The 26,883-nt window shown below is 38.6% G+C and overlaps 1 protein-coding gene across 5 annotated transcripts in view; it reads right to left on the bottom strand.

Moving 5' to 3' along the window:
* ADAMTSL1 (ADAMTS like 1) overlaps positions 1-26,883 on the bottom strand; it is a 1,044,920-nt gene that overhangs the window by 484,597 nt on the left and 533,440 nt on the right. The window contains exon 1 of one of the 5 annotated variants that reach the window (XM_070480557.1): positions 1,972-2,394. The exons of the other annotated variants lie outside the window; for them this stretch is intronic. Within the exon in view, the coding sequence (XP_070336658.1) occupies positions 1,972-2,034 (63 nt within the window). The 5' untranslated portion in view covers positions 2,035-2,394. Of the gene's footprint in view, positions 1-1,971; positions 2,395-26,883 lie in introns of those variants that run through there. 5 annotated transcript variants of the gene reach the window in all.

The following is a 26,883-nucleotide window of genomic DNA, read 5'->3' as shown; positions in this document are numbered from 1 at the left end:
ACTGCAATGCTTTTCAAACAACTGACCTTGTGTTTGACACATTCAGACACACAATATATGGCAGGTACTACTAACATTGTTACTCTGTACAGGGTTATATCTTGGCACTCACCAGACAGTTCTTTCTTTTCTGGCCTAACTTTCAGAATCCCAATTGATTTAAATATAGGCATAAAACAAGCCTGGGTTTTATTTCCTTTTATCCTCACAGTATAATTATTGTAATTTAAACCAAAGATGTGTTATGTTTCAAATCTGAAATAAGCAAACACTCCTTTTTATCCATATAAGTGTCATTAGATGCTCAAACACATATATGAATATTAAAAATATCAAAGAGAAATATACTGCACTTTACCAAGTGGGCAGTGAAAACAATCTATTCCTGAATGGGCAAGTTTTTCCAAAGTATAATGAGATCATACTTCTATACGAAGATATCAAAAAAGTACTGTGTACTGGTAATTTTGCTTCATGATGTAATTAAATGGGAAAATAACCCATGCTTTCAAAAAATCACAAAGAAGGAAAGACGAGGCAAACTAATGGTGTGTATATAAGTAACACGTCCCATATGGAAAAAATGAGACACCTTTCATAAATTGCTTGCCCCACTAGTCATAAAGCACACCTAAACATTCTGTTTTTTATATTCCTTAGAACAGCCCCAAACTTACAGTCCATTCATGCTTAAAATTCAGTTTGCCTTTAAATTTCTATGAGCACTTGAAAATATATTTCTGTATTTACAGCTTTTGCAATGTAGCATTATGACTTCTTGGCTATAATGATGCAAATAAGAAGCGGGAATGTTAACATATTTAATCACTGTCTGATGAGCTGATGAGCCTTCCTGGAGTTTTAAAATTTATGCTAAATAGCTTGCTTCCCTCCTTCAAAATTACAGTGCAGATCAAATTTTTCAGAGTCTAATCAGAACAAACATTCCTTCATCTTCAATGAATCAATGTGACCTATACGTGTGGTGCGTTACAATTTCCCCCTTTTCCCTTCTTGCCTGGTTACCTTCTGAGGAAGGGCTGGCTCTCCAGAAATGTGACAGGGAGAGCTACAATCACGTTTGTTTGGACTCGGTGTGTGCAAATTTTGGAATCAAACCTGCAGATGAGGTTTACAAAGCTGCCTGCCCAGAACACTCGGGTTTAAAAAAATGTGCATTGCTATTAATATTTTCAGTGTAGATTTTTTTTGGACAGTAAAGGTTCATTTTCTGCCCATAAAACCAAGTATGAGTCACAACGGAACATTTACTTTGAGTCAAAAATGCAGTGTGTGCTGACGTTCCAGAGCAGAGCATCTTATCACTGTGACTATGGAAAGCAGCCGAACCTAAAGTCAGCATTTTCTTCTTCAAGAGAAGATCTGAGATCAAAGACCATAATCCTCAATTCATAAATATTAGCATTAACTTGTATCCATAGATGACTGACTTGCCATAATTATGAACTATAATCTGGGTTGGCTATAGAGAGGCTTTCATTCCCTCTTTTACCTGGTTCCCTAGAACATGTGCACAGAGGAAGGAGGACTCATAAAAGGCAGTGGGGGAAAAGCCCCTCACAGCCCATCCTTCAAAAAAATTACAGGAACACCATGAGTTGAATGAGTTGCATTTCAGGATGTCTGTTACCTAAATTCCAAGCATGCACACCACCATTTATACAGCCCTCAGCACACAAACTCCATGCAATAGATCCCAAAGTTTAAGTCTAAGTATCCTATATACCTCTAGCTAATCCCACACAGTCTTGTAGACTTTATTTTTGTTTGGGAAGTTGGGGTTAGCTTTCTGCAAAAAGTTTTTACTTTTTTTTTAAAGCCATGTAAATTACTTTACCTGGAGTTTGAAGAGAAAGATACGGTGAAACACACTCACACACGTCCACACCACCGCAACAGCACCCAGACTAAATGGCCACTAAGGATGTATTCAAACGAAAAGGCATTTACCAGGAGCAGGAAAGCCAGCAAGAGGAACGGTGTGCCAGGAGTTGCCCGACGGCAGCATTCCATGCTTGGATTCTTGCCGGAATCCGAATCGGACACTGAATAAGCTGCAAAGTGCTCCTCTGCTTGCTGTCACATCCAGGACTGGTGCTCACACTCCAGCCCTGCCTATCAGCTTCCATCAGACCCGCTCACATTTCCTGACCGAGGGGTGGCTGGGTGGGTGGATGGGTGGGGGGTAAGCTGAATGGAATCTCTCTCGGAGCAGGCAGCCAGCCAATCAGGCTCCTGCTAATCAGACATGCTGAATAACAAAGCCGAGGGGACCGAGAAAGTGTAACAGTGCGAGCGAGAAAGGGAGGGGAAAGGGCGGAAAAGAAAGGAGCGCGGAGGAGCCCGCGGAGCCAGGAGAGAAATGCAAAAGATGCGGGCTTGCGAAAGATGAAGCGGAGCCCGGTGCTCTTAACTAACTTGGTTAGTCCTTTGTGAGAGGCTCTGAGATACGTTTGTTTCTATTTGCTGTTTGCCTGTGAGGGTGCCTGGGCTTTCTAGAGTACAGTAGCTCCCTGTGAGTCTGTATTGTTCCATTCAGGAGAGAAACTTAATCCCTGTCAATATATAACATATGCCATAAAGGGAAAGAACCACAGACAGAAACGGACTTAACGTGCCCTTTAAACGTGTTCTGTACAACTGCTTTATGCCTCGTCCATAAAGTTCCTCTCTACTTCCCTCCTTGACTTAGAAAAGGGAGACTGTGTAAAATGTGGAAAAGTCCTCACTAAACAGAGGCATGTTACTTTGTGTACTCATGACTTGATGTGAAGAAGATGAAGAAGAAGAAGAAAAAAAAAGCTGGTTACCTCTTTGTAAAGTGACAATTTAAAGTAGCCCAGGTTTACTAAAGCTCAAGGCACAAGTGGAAATTTAGATCCCCTGTTTAAAAGGAAGCCCTTAACAAAGACTCTGAGATGTTGCGGAGCTGAAATTCGGGTTGACAAACAGCCTGGTTTTGACACTGTGCCAACTCTCAACTATCTGCTTTAGCAGGGGGAGAGAAAGAAAGGGTGAATTAAATCCTCAATTAATCCCCAAGCCTTTTAAGCAACAGTTTCAGCCTTTTCCTTATCCATGTCCTTTATCGGAGCCGCTATAAGATAGCACAGAGGGCTGAAGGGCGTTTCAGCTCCTCTTCCTTCCACTGTTACGTGAGCGTTGGACGAGGAGGTGACCTTTCCTGTCCACTGCGGCCCTGGGGAAGTACTGACGACTGCTGAAATGATGACAGGGCCAGGCCAGCAACAGCAAGGAGGAGGTTAGGAAGTTTCTGGTCTGGTGGAACCACCAACAAGCAAGACTGAATTCTAATAGAGGGGGATTTTATTACAGTTTTAGAAAAGTGTCAGATGTCAAACAGGGACTCCTTTCACCTTATCTGTTAAGGAAATCATTGAATTTTTGAAAGAATGAAATAGCAAACTTGACCTTACATTTCCATAGGTGTGTCACCAGGAAGTTCTTCCCGTGTGGATCTCCTGATAGCACTGATAGGAATATAGGTGGTGGAGGTAGAAGACTTTTAGAATTGATGTTCTTTCCTTTCATTAGTAAAAAAAAAAAAAAAAAATACTGACAAGAAGCATCAAACACACAAATAGGGAAAATCTGATCAAGCTGTAATAGGCATGTGAATACAGGCAGGTCTTCTATACATACCTGTAGTGTTGCTTTTCACAAAGGTGGAGAAAAGCAGATTATTCAACTTCAGATTACTTATTTCATAGGGAATATCAATGAAAGACAGAAGAGCTTTAAAACATCCCAGTGTCAACCTATTAGGAAAGTCAGGGCATACAAGGATCCATCACTTAAGAAAATGGATAGTATGAGTCCACAACAAAGAGGTCTATTCTTGAAGTACGCTCTTCCCATTCAGAAAGATTAGTTTTACAAATCTCTCAAAAACTAGCTAATGCTCAGAAGCTAAAGAGTATTCACAAGCAGATGTAAAAATGCTTGACTGGCATTATCTGAAATCCTCATATTAAAGATGGCTTGATTGAAATAAACGTTCACTCATAAACCTCTGTGATATATCTCTCCTTTATGCATTGGAGCTTTCTGCTATGGGTGTTTTTTCTATCAGTGCTACACCTTAAAGACATTCAGCTCATTCTAAAAAATGGAATATTCTATCTAATACCACTTCCTCCCCTTCTACACGTAAACATCACTCATCAGGAAGATCGAAAGGGAAGAATAGGTGGTGGGAAAAGGAAGAGTAGCAAGAATGATTATGATAAAATACCATTTGTAGAAGAACAGATTTAAAAAATTGCCATGGTCAACGGATAGTCAATAGCCACTTGTATGCTGGTCTAGAGTCCTTTGTGCTTTAGAAATAAATGCTGGCTAGATATTTTGAGTCAGAGATTTCTGCCTCAGAGTTTTGATGAACATGTCAATGTCCAGCAAGATGGTCACAGTGAAGTCACTGAATAGTATGATTATTTTTAATTTAAGCCTTCAGTCATGTGTTGAAATCCCTGAGGATGCCTGCCACAAAGTATCATGATTCTGGTCCCTTTGTGAGTACATTTCCTTTCCCACTGTGGCTGCTCAGAGAAAATAGAAAAAGCAAACATACAGTCAAGCATTATACCCTGCAGGACAAACAACCAGCTAACTATAATTTCAGAAAAAGAACAAAATCAAGTTGGGTTAGGGTGATTAGTTTTGGGGGGTGAGGTCATTCTGATAATTAATAAAGTTTATGTGCTATCTTCAAAGTTTAAAAAAGTGATTTTATACTCAAAATCTCATTTGACTTTTTGACTCCTCACAAAATTGATTAAGAACTCACCCCATTTTATATAGTTGAAAATCGAGGCTCAGAAAACTTAAGTGACTTACCTTGTGCTCCACCCATTAGAACTAGCTTTTGAGCAAGGTTTTCTGACTGTAAATCACTTCCATTTCATATACATATATGTAAATATATAGGTGTGCATGCTTGCATGCTTGCTAAGTCGCCTCAGTTGTGTCCGACTCTTTGCGACCCTATGGACCAGAACCTGCCAGGCTCCTCAGTCCATAGGATTCTTCAGGCAAGACTACCAAAGTGGGTTGCCATGTCTTCCTTCCAGGGGATCTTCCTGACCCAGGGATCAAACTCGTGTCTCTTATGTCTCCTGCACTCTATGTCGGCATGTACGTATATGTGTGTGTGTGTGTGCGCGCGCGCGCAGATGTCAGCAGTGGTATCCTACTGGCTAGAGATGGATATCTGCAGTGAAGGCAGGCTACTCAGGTTTGATGGTGGGTATATATTACCTGCCAGTGGAGAGGACCTTATTTTAGTCTCCAACTCCTTGGTCTCTCATCTTTGTCGTTTCTAAAATCTTTCTCAGTGCTGAGGGAAAATGACATAAAACCCCAGGTAACTTAGATCCATACTAGCAGCAGCCTGGGAAAAGCCTCTCACGGCATCCGAGCAGGGCGTTGGCTGCGTTCCTTTTTTCCTCCCCAGGTATCTAAATGAAAGCCATCTGCCAGGTCTCAGCACCAGCAGCCGCTGCAGCAGCAGAGGCGGCGGGCCCCAGCTGCTGTAATACTGGTTACGGGCCCCCTGCACAATATATTAGGTGAAATGAAAGCAGAAGCAAGAGAGAGAGAGAGTGTCAGAGCTGTCTGAAGCATCATTCCAAATGGTATGGATTTAACAATACTTAATTTAAAAAACACCAGCTTGGACAGGAGCAAGCTGTTAACATTCAATGTGCTTTATGGCAGGAAAGAGTGAGCTCAACTCTCGGAATTTCTCCCCCCGGGGAAAGTGCCTTACAATGCTCACTCCGGAGCACCTGTCTCTCCCTGAGGCTGGGCCTCCTCCATTGGCCCTCTAGTTGCAGTGACTGTTGTCAAGACAGGGCAGGGGACCTTCTGGAAAGAACTCAGGGGTGGGAAGTGATGGCGAGCTCTGTAGAGCCTTATCTCTCCCCTTGAAGGAGGGGGTTATGGCAGTGCCCAAGTCTTACTATCTTCATGGGCATGTGTCAAAGTGGTTTGATTCCCCTGGGTAGATCTGAAGATTAAAGGGAAGAAAAAAACAGAGTGGGGATGTGTTATAGAAATTAAAATGGAGGAAGTCTTGTTCAGGCTTCAGAAACAGGAGAGCCTCTGAGCTGCTTCTAATTTGCCTGGGCACTGCCTGGGTTCCACATCTCTCTGTAAGCATAGCAAGGCAAGTGGCACCTTAGATAAGAAAAGGAGTGGGTCTTGGAATTCTTGAACCCCTGGAGGTCTGACCAATGGCCCAACCCCCTTCCCCGGAGGTCACACAAACCTGTGACTCACAAGGTGAAACAGACAACATTATAAACGTTAAAAAAAATAACAAACAAACCCAGAGCTGTGTTTTTTGTGCACAAACTGATGATGTCAGTTCATGGCCTGGGATTATAAGCAAGAGCCCCCCAAACTGCCATTTGAAGTCTCACCTGTGGGGTGGACACACTGCCCAGCATCTTTTCCCAACTGGGACTCCCAGTTGCTGTTAACAAGGGACAATCCTAGTACTTTTTAAGTCTGGATGTTGGTCGGTCCAATTTGGTGATGTATGTATATGCTGTTGCTTTTCTCTATTGTTTCTATTTCTCTTGTTTTAAAGACTGTTTATTGAGATTAAGTCAAATAATCCTCTATTAAATATTGAAATTGCTTATTTCGTGTGACAGGTAGTTGTTACACACAATTTGCTAATGAATTCTTTGAATGTAAAATCAAAGTAAATGAGATAAAGCTACCAGAAGCCAACTGCTAGTCTCAGAGGGCAGAACGGGATTTGAGCAGAAATGTGTACAATTCACTTAATATCCATTTAACATCCAAGCAACTGGAGCATTTGCTACCATTTTCAAATTACCTTTCATATGTGACTTGAATGTGATATGAACAGAAATTTTATCAGATAGAGAAGGATTACTATCCTCAATTTACATATGAGGAAACTGGGACCCCTCGTGATAAGTGGATTCATCACAGTTATCTATTTGTAGGTGGAAAATTAGAGTTATAGCTAAAGTGGTTTGACTTTTCCTTAGATAATTTTCTGAGAAGTTGATGATGAAAATAGTTACATTTACTGAGAGCCCCCATGTGCCAGGCATGTGCCGAGTACTTTCTATTTATGATTTCATATAATCCTCACAACAACTCTATGAATAGGTACATATTACCCTCATATGGATGTTATTTCTGGTAGATTAGCCATCAAAATTCATCAACCAGTGCCTTCTTGAAACGCGGAGGCCTAAAACTCAGAGGCTATATTTCCCAGACTCAAGATCTGAACCCAGGTCATCTATGTCTATAGTCACTACACAGCAATGCCTTTTTGCAGGCAAAGGACCACAGGGGTTCAGAGAAGGGAGGAATCATTACCAGTTTCAGGACTCAGTGAGGAGTAAGTATCCAAATAGAAAAAAATGGAAATTGAAAAAGACTTTGAGATACAAGGAGACTTTCAGGGATGCAAAGCAAAAAAGGCTTTGCAAGTGATGAGAACTTAGTAAATGGAGACAAAGCAGGAACACATGAGACCCAGACTTGACTCACTCTGATCCACTATTTTAGGCTGCTTATAGGGGAAAGATATATTTTTAAAATTGTCTGTCCCATAGTCTCAGATCTCATACTCAGTGATCTCTCCCTACAAAATGTCAAGCACTGCATGTTACAAACTGGAAGGAATGCAACAAAACTTAAAATCTGATTTGACTCATCACTAGCTTCCTGAAGCACTAGAAGGTCTCTGCTTACATCTCTACAAGACTTAATTCAGGACTTCTCACACTGCAGGGACATGGCTGGAACTTGTGATCCTGGCCAGTAGCAGGGAATTCTAGTGGCTGCTTGGTGTAGGGGAAAGAACCCAGAGTTTTGAACCAGACAGTCCCAGCTGTCCTAGTTCCTACAGAAGCACTCTAAGGAAATAAACTGCTAAAAGTTCCCGAGCTCACCTTGTTGTTGTTGTTGTTGTTTGGTTTTTACTCTGAGCTGTTAAATGATGAGACTACAGCTCTAGACTGCAGAGCTCTTGTGGGCAGTGGAGAGAGGGGTTTGCAGAGTCTGGTTCAGAGCTTGGTACTAAACAGGAAATCAATACATTTTTACCATGTTCAGTGCTATGTATATAAGTGTCCATTGTACATATCTTTCAAATACTCTGTGTGCTTGAAAATTCTAATAAAATTCTGGGATAAAATCATTCTATTCGAGGACATTCTCCCCCCTGAAAAAACAAATAAACACACAAGCAAGCAAACTGTTAACAGAGCACTGAACTGCATTGGGAGGATAGAATTGTTGATCACTTTTAAACTGGTGGTTCTTGATCCTCCTTTCTCTACATTGCTGGGGTTCACGTCATGGATCCCAGAGACTTGTTACTGAATTAGAGTCAACAAAACACGTACTAAGGACCTACTGTGTGCACGGCATGATAAATAGAGAATTCTAGCAGCAAAATGACTTTTGTAGCCTTTTTAACAAAAGGAGATACCAGTTTAATCTTCAAGATTTGAATTATGGTTGTAATATTCACATATTAAACCCAAGTGTAATATATAAATCCAAGGTCCTTGATTCTTAGTTCAGTACTATTTCCATGACATCATCCTCTGCAGATAAAATAATTATCCCAGAGCCAGACAATAAGGTGAAGGGGTGTGAACAGATTTATAGACAATATAGCGAAAGCAGGATTAAAATGCAAAAGCCAAATTCCTCAGCATGGCATTCAAGGACCTCCCTGATCTGCTTCTTGTCCCAGGATAACAGAAACTCATGTTCCAGCCCAATTGAAATACCTGCTTAACTCCACTTCCCCAGATCCTCCCGCTTCTGTACATTTGTTCATCCTGTCCCTTTTGCCTGGAAGTTCCTTCTTCCCACCTCTGCTTCCCTAAAAATCCTTTTTATTCCTAAAGGTGTAGACAATGTCAGCTCTTCCACAAAGCCTTGTACATAACAGGCATCAGATAAATATCTGTAAAATTAATACAGACATTAATTAACATTATGCTTTGTTTAAAGATAAAACAGCAAGAAAAAACAAAAACAAGAGGAAGAAAAGCAAGCAGAGAAATTACAAAAGAAAAGAAAATATAGTCTCCAAACATTAAGAGAAAATGTAGATGACATGACATTTGAAATAAAATGTGAACTTCAGAACAGCAATTAAACCATGGAAAATCACAGAAGTCTTCCTCTAAAATAGATCATTGTGTAGCCTTCAACTTTATTTCTGTTACAAGCTTGTTACATTTGCTAACACTAGCTAGATGAATAGTTTCTCTGTTGAGTGACAAAGATTATCTCTTATCACAAATATGATAAATAACTATGTCAAAGACAAAGTAAAATACCAAAAATCAGCTTCTTACTGAAGATAATAATATATAATAGTTTATTTTCTAAGTTTCTGAAAAGGACATGAGGTTTGTAGTTAAAACTGTTCGCTTTATCATTCCTACTTGAAAATGTGGTGGGCCTTTCTTTGGAATATGGAACTTGGTAAGCATGGCCAAAGGAAAATAAAAAACAATGACAATATATAGAATTGAAAATAAGCCAACAACAAAAATATGACTAAAATGCAGGTGTCCTGAGGGAAAAATAAGAAGTCTGATTGGCAGAAACAAATAAAAGACTTCACAGATTTATCTTTTTTACATGTACATTTCCTAGAAGTTAAAATCCAGTATTGGTTTCTTAGCACAGAAACTAGTAGTTACAGGGGTCTAAGGATAAAGGGGAAAACCCCTTTCCTTAGATATGCTTGTAGAGTGGGAGCCAATCACGGAAGCCTTTGGAAGCATCTAGAAGGGACACAAGTTCTAGCCTGGAGGTTTCTTGCATCTAATGCCAGCAAGAGCATTGCTACATGTCACCTGAGACCGCTCTGAGGAGAAAGAGCAAGGGGGGGCACATTTCGGATGTGCAAAGAGGCAACGAGGTCCAAGGCACACGACCCGGAGGTTTTGTCATGGTCTAATGGCATCACCGACTCGATGGGCATGAGTTTGAGTAAACTCCGGGAGTCTGTGATGGACAGGGAGGCCTGGCGTGCTGCGATTCATGGGGTCGCAAAGAGCTGGACACGACTGAGCGACTGAACTGACTGACTGACTGACTCTAGAGTTGATGCACGCTCAGTCGTGTCTGACTCCGAGACCACATGGACCGTAGCCCACTAGGCTCCTCTGTCCATGGAATTTTCTAGGCAAGAACACTGGCATGGGTTACCATTTCCTACTCCAGGGGATCTTCCCAACCCAGGGATGGAACCTGGGTCTCCTGCATCCACAGGCGGATTCTTTGCCACTGTACCACCTGGGAAGCCTCTATCCTAGAGAGGTATATTCTAGTCAAAATGGTCACACAGTCTTAAGTTTTTTGTTTTGGTATTTTATTATATGTCTTTCCTTTGTCCCCTTGCCCACTTCTTCTTTGCCTCTCCACTTTCTATCACTTGTACTGAGATAGAAAAGCTCTTGTCAGTAGCATCATAAATAGAATGCCTTTGCAAGCAGAATAGTTATGGTAATCCTACGCATTTACTTTCTGTTCTCCTCAGCTTGGCTTTTAAACTATCCTGCATTTAAAGGGAAAGGATATTTTAAATAACCTATCTGTGGCAGAAATATCACCTGTCTCCTAATATCTGCCATTCTTTTTTTTGCTTTGATAATGAACATACATCATCACCCAGAAAAGTGGCATTTCTGATCCTCTCTTGCAGCTCTCTGGGACCGTGACAACATTCTCATTAAAGAGATGGAGGTGGAAGTCATGGGTACAATTCCAAGTAATGTCCTTAAAGAAAAGAGCATTTCCTGCTTCACTCTCTCCTCCTTTTTGTGGTTGGAATGACGATGTGAAGGCTGGAGCAGCCATCTTGGACTAAGCTAACCTTGAAGTGGATATGATACACATGAGAAAAGGCCCTGGCTGCCTGATACTCTGCAAGATTACAATGCTCCTGGACTGCCTACCTCCAAACTTCTATGAGAGAATGTGTTTAATACAACCTGTATGTTCTTACATAATTTATGGGTTGCAGGACTATGCAAAACTATCAAATAAATATAGGCCAAGCTATATAGTCCTCTGTCAGCTTAGACCATCAGAAATCTACAAGCCTGGTCCATTTCATACTGGCCTCTTGCAGAACTGCCTTAATAGATCTCTGAATAAGCATTATGCCCCTGGCTTTGAAAAATGGTCAACATAGAAATGTGTGTATGCGAAATGCTCTTGAGATCTTGTAAACTTATCTAGGACAATTTTGCTTTTGTAGCTCAATTATATAAGAATTCCTATGGCAAATTCTCAACACATAATGGTCAAATACAAAAAGCATGTCTTTGACAGGCTGGTAGGTTTTATTTTTTAGATAATGAGAGTTATATAACTCCCTGAGTTTCCATCTTTGCTTTAGCTACTAGGAAGCTCATAATAAAAATTTGAGCTTAGGGGCTAAATCTTTCCTCAGCTTATTTTTTTTTTTAAACCCCCTGGCTCTTTTTTCCTTGATTTTCCTACTTTTTAATATTTTATGTAAGTGGTTTTTTTTTTTTCTCTTTGCACTGCAATTTTACTCTAAACAACTTTTCAATGTGTTTAGAAGAAGATTGGGTATAAACATACGAAATAAAACTCTGTAATTTTAAAATGGAAGCTGGCTATGCAGCACTCTGAAGGAGATGGTGGAATAAGAGTGATTTTCTGCTGATAAAAACACTGTTTTCCTTACCCTTAAGATGAATAAACTCATTTTTGTTACTGACATGAGCTTTTAGGCTTTCAAGCCTCTCCTACCTTTGCTAAAGTCTAACTTTTGTTATCTTTGTTATTTAGAGAAACTTTAAAGTTGTATAAAAAAACTTCCTCCAACTGGATTATTCTTTCTTATATGTTACTTCCATTAGTATAATGCCATTCAATGGAAAAAATAGTTCCCCCAAATCAAATCTAATACCTTAGTAGAATAAATGAAACAGTGCTACAATTTCATTTGTGCAGGTTCTATTAATCAAATTTTGGATTTAGCTGAACTGATTTTCTCTTCAAGCTACTTATTACACATAATGCATATAGGGGAATTGTTGGCTAGGTTCCGAATCACCTGATTTACTGGGTGATGTACTGTTTCCATCTGGCTCAGATTGACTCAGTTGCTCAGTCTCAAGTTAGTGAAACTGCTATACATTGTACAAATATATTACCAGTTCAAGAAGACCAGGACAGAGTCAATGAGTCAACTGAAGATCATCAACACCATCAAAAAAAAGAACTCAAACATTAGACTGTAAGCCTTGAAGGCAATGTCTGTGTCATCATAGTTCATTCCCAGCTTCGGTATGGCTACTTGGCACACAGGAAGAGTCAAAAAAATATTTGCTGAATGTATGAATTCAAAAGACACAAGTTTGATTCCTCAAAAAAGTAAACACAGAATTACTATAAGACTCAGCAACTCTGTTTCTAGATATATACCCAAAAGAAGTGAACACAGAGACTCAAACATTTATACACACACCTATGTTCATAGCAGTCTTATTCACAATAGGTTTAGAGGTAGAAGCAACCCAGGATAAATGGATAAATGAAATATTCTTTTCACCGCATCTACATACATACATACTATCTACATACAATGAAATATTATGCAGCTGTAAAAATGAAGGAAATTTGGCACAAGCTACAAAAAGGATAAACTTTGAGAACATGTATGATTCTACTTGTATGAGGTACATAGAGCAGTCAAATTCATAAAGTTGAATGGTGGTTGCTGGGAAGAGGGAGGTGGTGGATGAAGAGGAGAAATTAATATTGTATGATGGTATAGAGTTTCAGTTGCAGAAAATTAAAAAATTTCTGGAGATGAATGGTGGTGACAATTGCATAATAATTTGAATGTACTTAACGCTACAGGAGGGCTTCCTTGGTGGTTCAGTAGCAAAGAATCTGCCTGTAATGCAGGAGATGCAGGTTCAATCACTGGGTCAGGAAGATCCCCTCTAGAAGGAAATGGCAATTACTTCAGTATTTGGGAAGTCCCATGGACAGAGGAGCCTGGTGGGCTACAGTCCATGGGGTTGCAGAAGAGTGGGACATGACTAAACAACAACAAACAACAAATGCTATAGGACGATGCTTTTAAAAATGGCTAAAAGGGTGAATTTTAGGCAATATATATTTACTACAATAAAAATTTTTAAAGAAGAGAAAAAAGAATATAAAAAGTAATTTACCTGTGTGAAACCAATCCCAATTAAAGCTCTGATGTAAATACCAAATCCTTGTGCCAAATAACGTTGTTATGTCATGTCCAACTGTTTGCAACCCCATGGACTGTAGCCCACCAGGCTCCTCTGTCCATGGAATTCTCCAGGTAAGAATATTGGAGTGCACTGCCATGTCCTCCTCCAGGAGATCTTCCTGACTCAGGGAGCGAACAAAGGTCTCCAGCATTGCTGGCAGATTCTTTACCACTGAGCCACCAGGGAAGCCTTGTACCAGATAACTGGAACTCAGTGTGATAATGGTTATGGTAAACCATGCCTGATGATTAAGTTTCCTATGAGTTCAAAAAACAAAGCAAGCACAAGCTTTACAAAGCTATTTCAAAATGTCACCTTCACTATAAAGGAAAGCAAATATTAGGGAAGTAGTCTGTGGTCTAAGTGTTCATATTGCTTAGATTTGGTTCTCTCAGTTTAAATGTAAATGAGGTTGGGCTCCCAGGGCACACTCCTGCTGCTTCTTGAATGCCTCATTTTCATCTTAAAAGTTCCACAGAGTGGCCTTCCTATATCTAGCCATCTAAATTGTCTCTTGCTTCTTACACAGCATCTATCATAGTTCACACTTATTTATTTGTAGTTATATTTATTTGTGTGATTACAATTTGAATGTCTTTCTCTTCCTCATTAGATTGTAAGTCCCATAAGGGCAGGAACCTTGCTGGTTTTGTTAACCACCATATCCTAGTATCTAGTACAGGGTCTAGCACATAATAAGAGTTTAATAAGTACTTGTTGAATAAATAAATGTATTCAACAAAGCCATAATTCAAAGCGACATGTGCATCCCAATATTCATTGCATCACTATTTATATAGCCAGGACATGGAAGCAACCTAAATGTCCATCAACAGATGAAGGGATAAAGATGTGGTACGTAAAGACTATGGAATATTACTCAGCCATAAAAAGCAATGATTCTGGGTCATTTGTAGAGACAAGGATGAGCTCAAGAGTCTGTCATACGGAATGAAGTCAGTCAGAAACAGAAAAACAAATATCATATATTAATGCATATATGTGGAATCTAGAAAAATGGTACAGATGAACTATTTGCAGGGCAGGAATAGAGATGCAGATATAGAGAATGGACACATGGACATGAGGAGGGGTAAGGGGAAGTGTGATGAATTGGGAGACTAGGCTTGACATATATATACTACCATATGTAAAATATACAGCAAATGGGAACCTGCAGGGAGCTCAGCTCAGAGCTCTGTGGTAACCCAGATAGGTGGGATGGTGGTGGGGAAGGAAGTCCAGAGGGAGGGGTATATTTAGACATACAACTGATTCCTAACACATTGTAAAGTATCTGTACCCCAATTAAACATATATATATATTTTAAAAGACTATTATTGTGTTCCAACATCTTGTTCTATTTCTCTCTCCTCTCAAGCCTGAGATCTGTGTTTGACAGGTTAAGATAAATAGCTCATTGTTTTGCAAATAAATGCAAGTTCTTCTTTAAATTTTGTTCTAGGATACCAGTTTAATAATTATAGTGGCTTGGTAAATTAATAAAAATGCAAGGGAAATTAATCTATATCTACCTTGGGTGTGTGTGTTAGTCACTCAGTCGTGTCTGACTCTTTGCAACCCCATGGACTGCAGCTCTTTAGGCTCCTCTGTCCATGGAATTCTCCAGGCAAGAATACTGGAGTGAGTTGCCATTTCCTTCTCTAGGGGATTGTCCCAACCCAGGGATCGAACTCAAGTGTCCTGCATTGCAGGCAGATTCTTTACTGTCTGAGCCACTAAGGATGCCCTTACATATAAACAAAAATGATACACTAAACACATCTATAGTAATGGTATAAGAACCAAGACTTCCCAGGTGGCACAGTGGAAAAGAATCTGCCTGTCAATGCAGGAGAAACAAGAGACGAGTTTGATCCCTGGATTGGGAAGATCCCCTGGAGGAGGACACAGGAACCCTCTCCAGTATTCTTGCCTGGAGAATCCCGTGGACAGAGGAGCCTGGTGGGCTACAGTCCATGGGGTCACAAAGAGTCGGACACGACTGAGCACACACTGACTGATAAGATCCAAAATGACATAATTTGTTCTCCAAATTAAAAACTATTTTTATCAATAATAATATATTTTAATATAGGTTAAAATCTTACAGTTAACAAAATTTGATACCACTACTTATTAAAACCTGCACATTCATATATTATCCTTCTTATCAAAAACGTTTAGTTTGCTTGTTACGCCACTTTTTGGAAAATACAGGAAAATAAAATATTTTAAAAGTCATACTTACTAAAAATTAGAGTGAAAACAAGTATTTCATTCTCATTGCAAAATGACAATGTTTGAAATCTTTAAATGGCCAATATTACCACTCATGGGCCAATACCAAGTTTTGGGGAACAACTGGCAAAAGTGATCTGTGTTGCCATTAACTTTAGGACTCTGTATTTATTTGTCCTTTTGGAGGGTAATTTCCACTGAAATGTGAGTTTGCTTATCATGATAAGGATGCAACCCACCATGTGTCTTATTGCTGAATAGGTTCCCTGTCAAGATTTCAAAGTGTTATTCTGGAGACTTTTGTGGATGATCCAATGCAGCATTTTCACAGGTCTTTTTAAGGAAGAGTTTACTTTTGCAAAGAATGGAAGCCATGAAGAGAGGCTGGGGGTAGCGATAGCACCCTGGTGTAAAACCTGCATGTACACCTAGTAAAATTTGGAAATTGAATTCACTCTGCTTCAGATTTCATTTTCCCCCCTATTAAATCAAAGTACGACACAGGCATCACAAAATCTGCCATAAATAATTCTTCACAACCGTCTGCTTCACTTTGCCCTGGACTCTCTCCAGCCATAAAACCTGGATCTACTTTTACCACTAAATAGGAGAGTCCCCCCTTGGTTAGGGCTGAAGAAGTTAAAACTGAAAAGGAGCTTATTTTTGAAGCAGTTAACTCTGCGTGCCGCATCTTATTCACCAAACAAAAAGAGGTTTCGTCGGGGAGCTAGGCAAGTCCTTGAAAATCTTGACAAGATTTACAAATAAGATACGGTGTTTATTTATTATTTTTAAAACTTTCCATTGTGCTATCCTCGTAATGTAATATGATGTATATTTTTGCCAAGAATAGGGTGTGGTTGCTCCGTGGCTTAGTCAATCATGAAATGTCATGCTTAAGACTTGAGTCAGAACATCAAAACAATGCAATTCTAGAAGAAGAGTGCCAGCAGTCTTCCCACTTCTGCTAGATCCAACTCTATCACAGTTGTGAGCTTTAGTAGCTTTCCTCGTTACTATGTCTAGTCATGACTCCAAAAATATTCTTGCAAAGCTGGAATATGATACTTGCTTGCTTTTCCATTTTCAGAATGTGTTCTTCCCCTACAGCCTGATGTCCTCCCACATTCCTTCTAGCCCTCTCTTCCATCCTTTTGTTTCTTTGTCAATTACTGTTGGTTAATAATATCATTCTTGCAGGGGTTAAAATCAAACAGAGAGACTCATATGCAGGGCTTGCTCTTCAAAACACTCAGCACTGTGGGCTAAAGAGCTCACAACTTTATAGATAACCCAATGAACTCAACTTCTTAAATATTCATCTCCTTAGTTCTGTTGGAGACCTGGGAATTTTTAAAAAAATTTTGATGCAATTCAATACTTTCCTAAAGAGTCTGATGAATTAAGTCAGATATGGGGGGTGAGGGGGGATTTCTCTACTCATCATGGGCCCCCTACCCCCGGTATGTAAATTCTCTGAACGCAAAGACTTGGTTTTTCCTATTGACTTCTGCAACTTCAGTGTCTAGAATATGCTTGACATATCTAAGGTAGTCAATACATACTTATTGAATCAATGAATAAAATAGCTAGTGAGGTAGGATCCAAAGTGCAACAGAGGATGTAGTCAAAAGGTCTAAGTCCATGCCAAGAAACAAGGATCCAGAGTAGTAGAGCAAATATGTCCAATAAAAAACTAATAAAGTCTGATCAAAGAAGTACAAAGGACATATTGTTTATGATGTCTGAATTCTTGGATAACATAATTTGTAGTGTAGAAAACAAGCATTCTATATTTCATGATAATATAAGCTGCTTGAGTCAGCTACTACATTCTCAAATAATATTTGTTGAAGGTCTAAATAACAGAAAATCCAGGCCCAGAAGATTACTGTCTCAAGTATGTTGCAGTATGTATGGCCTCTACAGTTCAGTGATTATTTCTAATATTTCTGTAATACCCCCCAAATTTAGTCCTTTGTTTTCTTAAAACATAAAAAGTCTATTTGCTTAAAATATATCTGCTCATGGCAGTAAATAACTGTTTTTTAAAATATTGTTGATAAGGGAATGAGACTCATGCTCTGAACTCCTCAGAATGGGCATGGGAAAATTCTAGTCCTAAAATCAAAGGGTTGGACTAGATTTGCTAAAGTCTCTTCCAGCTCTAAAATTTTATGACTCTGGATTAAAGAAATAAGAAAAAAAACAACACCCATGGGGAAGCAGTGCCTTTGTAATTCACTCAGAATTTCCATTGTCATTGAATGAAGACTGCTTCGACATATTCTGGCTCAAGTCTTGTTCATAGGATATTAAGCCTTGATAAAGTCTTTCTTTTAAGGATGCTCTGGAAATCTTCTGAAATAAGCTGAGGAGAGCTTAACGCGAACCATCATTGAGTTCGGGAATTGATGCCCCAGGAAAAGAAGACACCAAATGTCAGGAAAGGTTAAGGCCAAACCATGTACAGTGATCAGATTTCCTGTTGCCCTTACTGCAGAATGGTGAAAGCATGAGTTTTCAGCTGGAGGTGGTGACATGCTAGTAAGTCATTAAATCAATGTAGTGTGTGACAACTAGCATTAAAAATAAAAGGCAAAAAAGAAGTAGGTCAAAGTGAATAGAAAATACTAAGTACATCTCCTGTACTAAGAGTAAGCATTATTTGGTGACACTTTAATTTCAGAGGGTGTGTGTGTGTGTGTGTGTGTGTGCAGGTTTCAGTGTAGGCATGTGCATACTAGGTGACCATGTACAGTGTATTTCTTCCAGTAGGAAACATTGAAAGTAGTTTGAAAACTATGGAAATGGAAACAGACTTTTGAAGTCCCTTCATACTCTATATAACTACTTCTAGGAAATCCTGAAGATCTCATGGGCATCATTGGCAATCATGGAAAAGAGGCAGGGTTTGCATAGAAGGATTTCTCTCCTCAGAGGAAAGAAGTACCCAACTGATCCACTGATTTTAAACACTAGAAGCCAAGATCACGGACCAACGTCTTCCATCTAAAGGATCTGACTGGAGATACAGGCACATCCCCTGTTTTGGCTCTGGTGGATGGTGGATGTTGCTTATGCCTAAGTGTAATTTTGCCTGTAATTAGACAGGGATTAGGTCAGCTGCAGGATTTTTTAAAACAATTTGATGGAAGCATAACATTCATACAGAAAAGTGAAAATGGGAATCTGTTCTTCGTCCTGAGGAAAAGGAGAGGCACTATAGCTTTCTCCCACTCCTCTTCCTCTGGCACTCTCTATTTCTGTCTAAGGGATTTCTCAGAACCCCTAGCAGCTTCTGGTGGGTAGGGAGGGGTATTCCAGCAGTGGAGATGCCTCATCTAGAAAGTCCTCTTTTCTTCTAGGTGTATGTCTATCAAAATTTGTTTTCATGTAATCTGATTTTAAGTAATGAGGCAGTATTCCCGTCTCCTTCTATCAAAACATTTTTTGCTGTTTTTTTAAAAAGTAAAACCTCAAAGTGAGCTCAATAACTGGATGGCCACAGCACTCTAAAATAATAAGTAATTATGTACATAAAGTATGTGGAAAAATAAAGATTTTTCATAAGGACATGGCATTTAAAGACTGTGAAATGTGACAAATAGGGGATGAGACAGTTTATATTAAAAACCACCCAAAATACATGTTTACTGGAGGTGCAGGGTATGTCAGGGACTGTTTCAGATACTACAGGATGAATGAGACAGGCAATAAGATGCATGATTTTACAGTGCCTACTCTAGTCAGGGGGATAGGTATGAAAAAATATTAAGCAAATAAAGGAACAGGGTAATTTCAGATAGTGATAATAGCTATGATAAAGAAAAAGCAGAAGTGACCTCATGGTGAAGTTGGGGTGCAGAACTTCAGAATTTCACTGATCACTGACTGACCTTTGAACCAATATCTCAATGAACCAGGAGGTAGCAAAGAGTTTCCAGGGAGATTAAAGCAAGTAGGTGTGAGCACTGATATTTAGTAAGCCATTATTTTAAAAATCTTTTGAATGGAAAAGAAAGTGAAACAGAGATGTATTAACTGAAGAAAAGAAATCTAGGTAGTAAAAGTTGTTCAGAGATGCTTATTTTAAATGAATCCATTAGTACTAAGGGAAGGGCCTCCACTTACCACTGCCCAAGCTGTTAATGATGCCCGTGGAGTTCTGGAAATGGCACGCCTGAACAGTGCAGCTTGCCTGATGAAGAGATATCATGTATCCCAAAAGGGAAATCTAGCCGACTGAGCAATCAAGAGTATCATGGATGAAATTCACAGCAACTTGTTAAGGTGGGATTTCCAACATGGCAGGAAAAGCAAGCACCCACCAAACTCAGGATAGTGGGTTTGTTAAGCACGAAGGCCTCTTTGGTTGATCTTCACTACAGTCTGAGAATAGGTATAGGCTCAGTAATCTCAGGGGAGTATGGAAAATTTGAAGACTATTCAGAGGAAGTCAACAAAGATGATTAAGAATTGAATAATGAGGCCTCTGAGAAAAGGTATGGCCAAACTGGAATTGCTAAGATTATTTATCTTGGTGAAGACATATCCAAGGCTTAATATGGCCTTCAAGAATATGAAAGGTAATGGTGACTAACTGTTCTTTATGACCTTTATGAAGAGAACAAGTTGAAATGGGAGGGCTTTTAGTTAGAGATAAGAATTTTTGGATTATAAACTATCCAAAACAGAGTGAGTTACCTAGCAAGAATGTTGGGTCTCTTTCTTTAAAATAGGGACTATTTTGACCCCTTTCACATGGATGGGTTTGGTGATCCTTGCCAAGTTCAATGTAAAATGCTGTGGGTATATGTATGCACATGTACTTTTTTTTTTCTGGGAAGAGGATTTGTAACTTTTATTAGATTGTGTTCATGCCTAAAAATGCTTAAAAATCATGGCTTTAAAAAAATCAATTATATTCTCATCTGCTTGGATCAGCTGAAGAACACTTTGTGTGAAGAAGGAGAGTAGACTAGATGCCTGTTCAGGTTTGCCTATCATCTTATAAGCTGCTGAAGAGACTTGGAGACCTGTATGTATGACTGCTGTATAGATTTTTCTTAAATTAGGAGTTTAATGTTTAGTTTTAAAAATCACATTTAAGTGAAAAATGCATTTATGAATATATATAGGGATACTTGTCGTAAAACTGGAGAGTTAGTGGTATGTCTCAGGAATAGTACCAGCTTAAAAAAAGTTTGCAACATAGGAACAAATGGGAGAAAGGTATTCTGTGGAATATTTAAAACATATGGTTTTTGTTTGTATTTCTTCCAAATGTTTGAGAAAAGTGAACAACTTGTACCTGTATACAATCGTGACTATGAATGCACTATTCTGTTTTAACAAAAAATGTTTTTATAAGCAAGCAGTAAAACACTGAAAGAAATCATAATGTTATAAGTAGGAGGCTATCAGGTTCCATATTAAATTTCTCATACCTAAAGCTTACTTTGCAAAGAACAGTCATTTTAACTTGATGGATTAAACAGTTTTCAATATAGTGTAAATTTCACAGATCCATAAGCAGTGATTAATAAAAATCCTCATTAATCAGGCATAGAGATAACACACATACACACACACAGGCCTATGAGTTATATAAACAGAAAAATGGCAGCATCACTGAAACAGGTAAAACACAAAATTCTACTTCGTTCTTATGTCCATGTTTGAAACAATAATAAAAGGTAGAAAGCTTATGAGGTCCAAAAAAACTCATAGGTATCTTTAAAGTCAATGTGGTTGATTTTGCATAAATTTGCCATTGTTTTTTCTTATTTGCTCATCAGTAATCATTTCTTTTTTTTTAATATAAATCAATTATTTTATGAGAACACAATGAAATCTTAAATTCTCTTTTGTTCTGACTCCATTTTTTAAAAAATAGGGAATAGTATACAAACTAGTAGGAAAACCAGAACCAGAAATAGTGAGAGAGAAGACTGAATTAGAACTCTGTTCTCTGGATTCTTGAACTGGGAGCATAAAGTGCGAGCAGACACTTGTGTGAGAGACAAGCAACTATGTCTTGAGTTGACAGAGTGAAAACAGTGAAAGGTGCATACATCTAGGGCATATTTGAGACATTTACATCAAATCTTTGGCCTCCAACCTCTTCAAACTTGAAGGAGAATTACATGCAATAAAATGAAAAGTTCAGATACAGTAAATTAATACCACATGGAGCTGAAAATTATAAGGTTTCATTTCTGGGGTAGCAAGATAAATAAATATATTTACACAAGAGCTGTTTGAGTCATATGAATTTTAAGTTATTACTTATGTAAGTGGCAATAAGCTTTTCTTAAAGTTGCTCAAATAATGATTTCAGTAACATAAGTCCTCTTTCCTACCCGTTCATATCACCATAATGTAGGTACACATGAAGAGCCTCATTTAAATAGTATTTGATCTTACAGGTATAAAATCAAATAGGAAATTACAGACATAAAACCATCTCTAAACTGATGGTGAGCTAGGTTAAAATTTTATATATATTTATATATATATATAAAATGAGAGCAGATTCTCTTGCCATAAAAATTGATGCACTACTATGATCTTCACACTGAGGTATGCATGAGGGCACCCAAAGCCTTTCCAAGGAATACACAAACATGATTGTTTTAAGGGAAGAACTCTCCATATTCTTAACTTCTATTTAGATTTTTTTCCTAAAATTGAAACTGTGGGACATTGCACATGCAGTTATAGTGTTCTGATGGCTTTCTATCCCAGTCTCCAATTTGAAAACATGTTTTTGGTTTTCAAGAGTACCCGAAACTTACACTGGCCTAGTATCCCAAAACTAGGGGCACTGAACAAAACAATGATTCAAAATATTGGTTTCAGAGGAGCCTCCTTTAATTAAGGTCTTATCAACCCACAGGAGAATTTCTGTCTTCCTTTGTTTTATGCAATTTTCTGTAAAGACAAAGCATGAATTTAGGAACAGAATATTTGGGTCTATGTAAAACCATTCTGAATCCAGATAGAGTGGGCAGTGGGAGAGATAACAACTTTCATTCAATTATTACTGCCTCTTCCATTCTCCAACTATTATCAAAGAATGAATCATCTCAGAGGGCATGCATGAGAGCAACACAGAGAGACTCTGGTAAGGAATATTAACAGGACACTGACTTATTTTTATCCAGGTCACAGGAAACTCTTTACCATATGCATGTATACATGTATCTATGTATGAATGAATATATGTATGAATCTGTCTTCTTAGAATTAAAAAGTGATATCATTTTCATGCAATTAAGTATTAACATATCCATTTTCATTAAAAATGAAGTAAGATCTTTTCTGATTTTGCTTATTAAGGTACATGACAAATATTTTTCCCATTAATTGAGGGCATGAAATCTGCAGCTACAAAATGCATTTGTGTTTTTCAAACATCAGGTTTATTGAGGTGTAATTTGTATACAGTTAAAATCCATCCATTTTAGGTATACAGTTCTATGAGTTTAGACAAATAATACAGTTGCCTAAACATCATGACAATAAAGATTATTTCCATCACTCCATGAAGTTCCCTTTGTAGTTAACCTTCTTCCTACTTTATTTTGCTGACTATGCATTCATTGTATGAATGTAATATAGTTTGCTTATCTATTCACTGGTTGTTGACCATTTGGGTTGTTTTTAGTATTTAGTGATTATGAATAAAACTGCTACAAACATCCCTGTACATATAATTCATTTCTCATGTAACTGCCTAGGAAGGAGATTGTTGCGTTTTATGGTAAGTTTGTGTTATTAATATAAGCAACTGCCAAACTGTTGTCCAAAATGGTGGTCCCTTTTTGCATTCCTGCAATACAAGTGTTTCAGTTTCTCTGCATCCTGTGGCATTTGGTATTGTCAAATTTTAAGATGTTAGTCATTCCACAGGGTATTAAGTACTAGATCATTATGCTTTTAATATGCTTTTCCCCAATGACGAATGATACTGAACATCTTTCCATGTGACAACCTGCCACCTTTCCCCATTATCTAGTGAAATGTCTGTTTAGAGCATTTGTCCAACTTTGGGGGGGTTGTTTCTCACTGAGTTGTGAGAGGTTCTTATATTGATACATTCTAGACATAAGTTCTTTTTCAGATGTGTTTCACAATTTCAAGTTTTTGACAAAAGTCTATTTAAAATATGGGATGTGATAATAGCATTTTATCAAGACATATTGGCAAAGGGACAGTAAGTTGGGGCTTCTCAGGTTGTGCTAGTGATAAAGAACCCACAGCCAATGCAGGAGACATGGAGACCTCTGTTTGATACCTGGGTCAGGAAGATCCTCTGAAGAAGGGCATGGCAACCCACTTCAGTATTCTTGCTTGGAGAATCCCATGGACAGAGGAGCCTGGCGGGCTACAGTCCATAGGGTCACAGAGTTGGACATGACTGAAGCGACTTTGCATGCACTCATGCACAGTTAATTGACTATATTTCAGTGTTCCTAATTTTTCCTGGATATATTAAATTAAACAAAGTGCCTCAAAGAGAAAGAGTAGCAGGTATGGTTAATTGATACATCTTGGTTAACCAGAAACAGAGAAGGTAAGTGGCTCTAATGATTGCATTACAAATCATTTTGCTGGTCAAGCCATTTATAATTCTTTGCTTTTAAGTGATATAACTGAGCTATTATTAATAATTGATAAATTATTAAATAGAAATTTTGATGAGTAATCACTAAGTGATTTTTTGGCATGTAACTCAGAAGGAGTTCAAAGAACTGAGTTACATTATTACAAAATCTGTCCCTTCAACCCTCAAATTCATTCCCTTTATGTAATCAATGCTTTTTAGCATTTATATGAATAATGGTGAAATTAGAAATATGATTTAATACCTTCCTATTCTTATTGCCTATTAATCCTCCATCCTTCCACTCTAGCCACATTGGCCTCCTTGTTTTGGCCTCTTATTCAGGAAACCTGCGAGAAAATGGTACCACCTCAAGCTTTTGTACTTGCTTTTCATTCTGCCTAAAAAGATCACTTCCCTGCATCCTCCCCGCTTCCCATCATGTCCCTGTCCCCAACTCCCCCAATCAATACATGGCTTGTTCTTTCTGTTTCAGATCTTTGTTCCAGGGTCACCTTCCTAGTCTGAACCTCCCCACGACTGTATTTAGAATACTGTGCTTTCCCTCCACTTAGCTCTTGGCAATTAATATACGTCTTCTGTTCTGTTATTTCATAGCACTTCTCATCATCTCATGTGATACACAGTTTTGCTCACTAGAATGTGAGCCCAGAAAGGAGGGATGATTGTCTGTTTTGTTCACACTTGTATCCCCACAGCCTAGAAGAGTTACTGGTAGACACTTAATAAGTTTTAAATATATAAATATACACTGATATACTTTTTTTTAAAAAGAAATAGGATTTAGGAGTAACCCTGTCTCATCCTGGCAATAAGTAATGTTTATCCCCTGACAGACTACTTAGGAAATGAGAAAAGAATCATATATCTAGAGAAGCATTATTAATAAAGCACATTACTTATCAAAATTTATATTATGTGTATTATTGTTTGAACACTGATAATAACTGAAATAATATCACCCAGAAAGACATTTTTCAAACCTAGAGACTTGCGAACACAGAAAATTCAACAAAAATTGGTTCATTTTATACACATCTTTCTTTTTGGCTTAGTTTTCCTTTTGCTGGTGATCATAATTTGGTTCTTTTTTATTTTGAAATCTTAAAGGAGGAAAACTTTCAATCATAAAATGTATTAAGATAACATGAACTCTAATGTCCAGTACATATTTGTAATGGCTAATTATAATTTTCTAATTGGTATAGTGTTAAGATTCCAGTAGAAATGGCTACAATTGACAATATTTATAATTCTCTAGATGGACAGCCTTTGCAATGATTTTAACTTACAATGACAAATGTTCAATATTACTTTAAAAATATGCCTCTAGTAGGCAATTTTTCTAAATTCTTTTTTAGGGAGTTTGAAAGTAAAAATTTTGAAAGGTAGGTCATGACCTTTATAATTCTTTCCCTTTTCTCCCTGGCAGTTGTGACATTTGGCCCTGATTTCATTGTTCTAGTTTTTAAGCTCCTCAGTGTGCGATTACAATGGCAATAATTTTCCCTGGACACTGAGTGGATGACGGCTTCACCCAGAACCCGTGTCCTTCCCACGCTGGCTGGCAGCAGACCTTTAGTGGTCGGTGCCAAGCGCCTTTCTCCAGAGCTCAGCCTTGACATTCTTTCTGCGCAGCTCAACAAAAGCATCATAAAAGGACTAAACATTCAAAGTGATTCTTAACTGGGTATTCAGAAATTTCTAAAAGGATTTATTATTGAGGCTTGAGGTTTTGTTTATTAATTGGTTTTTGTTCTCTCTTGTTTTCTAGTCAAACAAATATTTGGTGCAAGAAGAAGAGAGAGGAAGGGATGGAGGCAGGGAGAGAGGGAGAAAGGGATGGGGAGAGATAGAGAGGGAAAAAAGTGAGAGAGAGAGCACAAGAGAGAGCCTGGAAAATCTCTTGTTTTGTTGGAGGCCTGAAAAGTGTTTTCCAAACTCTTCAAAGCTTGGGACAGAAATTTATAAACCAAGCCGTACTGCTCACATCCCACAAGTCCAGAGCCCTGTGTACTTGACACCTGCAATTTTTTTTTTTTTTTTTTTACAGATTAAAGTTTGTGCCCTTCGGCATTCAAAAGACCTCTGCCATCAGGCCTCCAGGGCCATGCCTGTAAAGAAAGGGAGCAGACTCATGTGGCAGAGGGGTATGCCACATTGTCAGAAGGAAGGTGGTCTATTTTAAGAAAGAATGAACAGAGAGGCATCCAAAGGGGGTCTAGTGAAATGATCCAGGAGAACTCACCTATCCCTATGTACTGTTTAACTCCCCAAATATACACTTAAGAGTTGCAGGATATTTTGTTTTGCATCAGGTGAAACAAACAGCCTGATCCCCCTAGTAACGACCCGAAGGACAATACCACTGCTTTACTTTCTTTCATTGGCTCAATTTTCCCCCCTTTCTTTAAAACCCTGAGCTGAGGTCTGTGTGGCGTCCCCCCTCTCCCCTCCTCCCCATAGGTTTGGCACTCATTTTCCCCATTATTCAATGAGTAATGACACGCAGGGCACAGAGCCAATCCCACCGGCTCTTTACACTTTCCTCTTTCTACAGAAGAAAAAAGGCCCAAACCAAACACAACATGCTGCAGCTTTCAGCTTCAGGGATTGCGACTAATTTCTAAACTCTCTTCGCTCTGTAGTAGAAT

This window comes from Odocoileus virginianus, chromosome 18 (genome assembly GCF_023699985.2).
Source record: "Odocoileus virginianus isolate 20LAN1187 ecotype Illinois chromosome 18, Ovbor_1.2, whole genome shotgun sequence".
Taxonomy (NCBI): Eukaryota; Metazoa; Chordata; class Mammalia; order Artiodactyla; family Cervidae; genus Odocoileus; species Odocoileus virginianus.
Note: the sequence above shows the minus strand (reverse complement) of the source record. Positions and strands in the feature narration are given on the sequence as shown.